General features: G+C 25.7%; 2 protein-coding genes across 2 annotated transcripts; both read right to left on the minus strand.

Moving 5' to 3' along the window:
- Positions 1 to 339: 339 nt before the first annotated feature.
- ENU1_120110 (type A flavoprotein, putative) lies at positions 340 to 1581 on the minus strand (the record flags this gene model as incomplete). Its single annotated transcript, XM_008859805.1, has 1 exon — positions 340 to 1581. The coding sequence occupies one exon, from the start codon at positions 1579 to 1581 to the stop codon at positions 340 to 342; it is 1242 nt and encodes a 413-aa protein (XP_008858027.1).
- Positions 1582 to 3509: 1928 nt separating this feature from the next.
- On the minus strand, positions 3510 to 4283 carry ENU1_120120 (galactose-inhibitable lectin small subunit, putative; the record flags this gene model as incomplete). Its single annotated transcript, XM_008859806.1, has 1 exon — positions 3510 to 4283. One exon carries the CDS (start codon positions 4281 to 4283, stop codon positions 3510 to 3512), a length of 774 nt encoding a protein of 257 aa, XP_008858028.1.
- Positions 4284 to 4703: the final 420 nt, after the last annotated feature.

Raw genomic sequence — 4703 nt, forward strand, 5'->3', positions numbered from 1 at the left:
ATCTCCTTAAATTCTTCTCTGTCATTTTTTATGGTGCTCATCCATCTTCAATGTTATGGTACTGTCTATTATTTATTTATGTTTCAGGGGCATTTCTTCCATTAGTAATATTCTTGATTATGTTTTTACGAAAGCTTCTTTGTTACTCTAGAACTAAGAAAAGTCATAGATATGAAAATGTCACAAGAAATGAAGAAGATTGCCGTGGAGATAAATTTAAGAACTATTAAAATTTTTTTCTCTGTTTTTGTTGGAAGTTTAAAAGAACTTATTATTTCTTTTATGACTATTAAATCTTGTTTAGTTTTTGGTTGTCAAAATATTTGTCCTAAAAGTCAATTAATTTTCTTCATCTTCTTCTTTTATTGCCAATCCAAATTTTTTTCCCCACTCAAAACACTCTTCTAATTTTTCCTGTCCTGGTTGGAGACGACAAGACAATGGCTCAACTGGTTGTTTTGCTTTTAGTTGTTGAAGTCTTGCTGAAAGATTCCCAACACCTTCTCCACTCCATCCATGTGAACCAAAACATTGAATAAATCTTTGGCAATGAATGTAAGGATTTAAATTACATGCTATTGTTAATATTGGGGGTAGGGCATCTCCAACAATTGTTGGAGTCCCAAGTAATAAACCTTTACAGTCATTGAAATCGTTTAAGACGTTTTCAACACTAGTATTTTCTACGTTATGCATTGACACCTCAACACCAACAGATTTAATTCCATCGGCAATTGTATTTGCCATAGTTTCTGTATATCCATAAACTGACCCATAGGCAATAACAACTTTATTTTTTAATGGTGGTGGTTGAGCCCATTGACGCCAAAGTTCAACACGTTCTGGTATATAACCACGTATTATTGGACCATGACTACAACAAATAGCTTTACAGTTTTTTAAATCGAATCCAGGTTGATGTTCAAGGGTTTGAATGCCTTTTAAAACAAATCTTTTAAAAGGACCAAAGACTGAGTTAAAATAATCATAACTTATCTGAAGATATTGATCTTTCCTATCAACAATTAAATCATCAAACATTCGTTCATCAGCAAAATGAGTACTAAACATATCACATGTAACTAAAACATTCATTTCTTCTATTAACGTGATCATTGTATCAGGCCAATGTAAAAATGGTTGATAAATAAACTTAAGATGAATATCACCCAGATTTAGTTGTTTAGTTTTAACACTATTAATTGTTTTTGTATCATCTCTAATATGACCAATAAATTGTATATTATTTAAAGCAGCAGTAGAAGCTACTACTGTTGCGTTAGGATATCTTTTAAGTATAGGACTTAATGAACCACTATGATCAGGTTCACTGTGGTCTACTATGATATAATCAATACAGTCTTCTTTACCAATAACTTGTTCTATTTTATCTAAACACTCATTTGCAAATTCTTGCTTCACTGTTTCAAATAAAACGTTTCCTTCTTGGGTTTGAAGAAGGTATGAATTGTACGTAGACCCATAAGGGGCAGGATATAATACATCATATTTCTTTAGTTCATAATCCATTACACCAACCCAATACAAACCAGGAAGTACTTCTAACACTTTACTTGTCATTTAATGTTTGTTAGTTCTTATGTTCTTTTTTCATTAAGAAGAGCTCAGGTGGATAAAACAAATGAAATGATTTTCTCGTTTCCTTTTTGGTAGTTTTTAGGGTAGTTCAATTTAAGATATTTCTATACTTTTAACTTACATAAATAGTTTCCTTTTCATTTTAATTCTCAAAATTTAATAAATAAATAAAGAATACCTCTCAAATACCAATAAAATAAATACTAAATTACAGTACTATGATTTTGAATTATGAATGAATTACATTGATTAAATGAAAAATTTATTTAACATTTATTATAAATTTGGAGTTTTTTTTTACTTATTTTCAATTCTTTGGTTTCTGAAAAGAGCGTTGAATGATTTAAAAATTAAATACCTTTATTTTATAACTATTCAATGAATGAAACACAATTTATTTTTGATAGAATTAATAAAAATATCTAAGAAATATATTTTTAATCTTTTAGAGTAAATATATGTTTAATTTATCAACATAAATAAGCCTCATTAAAAATATGAATTGCTTAACTATTTCCTATTAAAGTAATCTTTTTTTTAGAGTGTCATATCTCTTGAATATTAAATTAACAATAAATGACGAGGTTATTTTATTGAGAAAATTAATTACCCCCTATTTGTATGAATATTCTATTTTCATTAATTTATATTTTGAAATACTCTCTTTTCACAAAATTAGAAGTGTTAATTCTATTTTTCATTAATGAGGTATGTTATTCTTTGTTTAGTTTGCAATAATTGATACAAAAAAATAAAATTTATTTTTAGAGTAACGGTCAGTAAAGAAAGAATAAAATTAATGTAATAATTACAAAGAGTGAAAAGTGCATAGAACCAAAGACCGCTTTGTTTATTGTTCATTTTTGTAGATGATTTTTGTTTTATGTCAAAGTACCAATAGAATATTTTATATATTAAACTTGTTATTGTTAATCTCTGTTCAATGTGTTTATTCTTTGTTTTGTACTTCATTTCTTCATTAAAGAAATAACAATCATTACTTTTTATTTTTAAGAAATAATCCAACTTTATCATATTCCAGTACTTTTTCTTTATTTCTTAAATAGAATAACTATCAATTACTTTATTGATTAAAAATAAAACCACAATATATTTCTATCTTTCAATTAATTAAATAATGAAAGTTTTATTAAACAACTTTTCATTAATTGTAATATGCTTATACACTAAAAAGGATATAATAATTGAATTATTATTAATTCACTTTAAAAGACGATATATAATATATTTTCTAATATATTTATAGCAATAAAGTTCAAGACCTAATTGTCTAGAACAATAGAATAAAATTATCATTTATATGATTTATAATGGTTGTACTTTTCTGATTAATAATATAGTTTATCATTTTTCAATTAAGTTTGTTCATTAAACTCAATAATTTGTAGTAAAGTATTTTTCATCCACATATCAGGACATTACAAATAGTTGCAAAAAAAGAAACAATTAATGGAAAGAAATAAATACCTCTGATTATCATGTGAAAGTATTCTGCTAGATTAATTATTTTTCATGTCCTTTTTTAACTATATCGAAACTATCACTTCAGTGGTTCGTTTCAATAATGTTTTAATAATAATAAAGCTGTCATTAGTAATTTTTTTAATAACCAAATACTTTTTTATAATTTTATTTTGTTCTTACTTTGTCTTATAATAAATAGCATGTATCAGAATGTGCCTTTTATTGTAAATAATAAAAAATGGATATTTAAACAATATCAATAATATTAATCAAAAGTTCAAAGAGTGTTAATAATATGATTTTACATTCTCTTCTTTCTCAATATATATAAAATAGACTATTAAGAAAAGAATAAAATAGAGTGAACTAAATACTTTAAAAAAAGAATAACATTAATAAAAGAAGACACTAAAGAATTAATTAATTTAAGCAAAGATTGGAATGAACTTTTGTTTTTTTGCATGCACCAAAGACTCACCAGTTGATTGCTTTTCATTTACACAATCTTGAGCTTTTAGACCTTTGTAATAACCATCAACATTACATTCATTATAACCTGACCCACAATATGCTTTAACGTTAGTATCATCAACTTCATAACACATTTCTTTAAATGCATATCTATTATAATCCAAATTAATTTGATGTTCATTACAATACCACCAATTACTACAGTCACTAGGTACATAATATTCTGCAATAAAAGCCTTAGCAAAAGGCTTATGTCTTGAGTCGGTGAAAGGATAATCATATATATAAACAAATCTTTGATTATTAGTACTTTCTAATAAAGGCTCTTTTCTTCTCCAAATAATTAAAGGAGTTGAAAATTTAGTATCATAAAGCATATCCATAACTCTATTTGGATATGAATACAAACAAATCATTTGATATGATGCAAATTCCCAATATTGAAGTTCTCTTTCAGTAGTTAATTTTCTAACTCTCATTTGTTGTGTATTATAAGCATTAATATCAATACGTAACATAGACAGTGTTTCAAATTCTACATCAAGTACATACCTATCGGAAGTATCTTTCAATTTCTCAAAATTATTTGTTGGGTCATATTCCATTGCAAATAATACTCTACAACAAGTCTCACATTTATCTCTTTGAATAATTTCTTGAACAACCACTTTTTCATCAATAAGTGCATTAGTATGTATTACAAGTAATACACAAAGAATGAATCTCATGTTATACTGTTTGAAGTTCTTCTATCCTTTATTTTTCTTAGTTCTTGGATTAGATACTAAGAAGTTTGTTGAGTTGAATTTCCTTCATTTCAATTCTATTGATTCTTTTATAATTTCTTTTATTATAATTTTACTATTATCTTCCTTTTGAAATTTCATTTTAACTTTTCGACTTTTTTCATTTTTATTCTTTTCCTCCTTTAGGAACTTAACACATTATTGATTTATTCTTTTTTTTCATTTTTCTCCTCAAAATGAATGAAAAGACATTAACTTCATGAAAACTTTATCTACTCAACCATATGAGTTATAACTTACTTGAAACCTTCCAAACATCCTTTGTCTCATACTAAAATAGTCTAGAGAAACTTATTAAACAAAGTCATTAATTAAAAAAGGATATTTTTAAAGTCAAAGATA

This window comes from Entamoeba nuttalli (assembly GCF_000257125.1).
Source record: "Entamoeba nuttalli P19 unplaced genomic scaffold asmbl_5113, whole genome shotgun sequence".
NCBI classification, from domain to species: Eukaryota; Evosea; order Mastigamoebida; family Endamoebidae; genus Entamoeba; species Entamoeba nuttalli.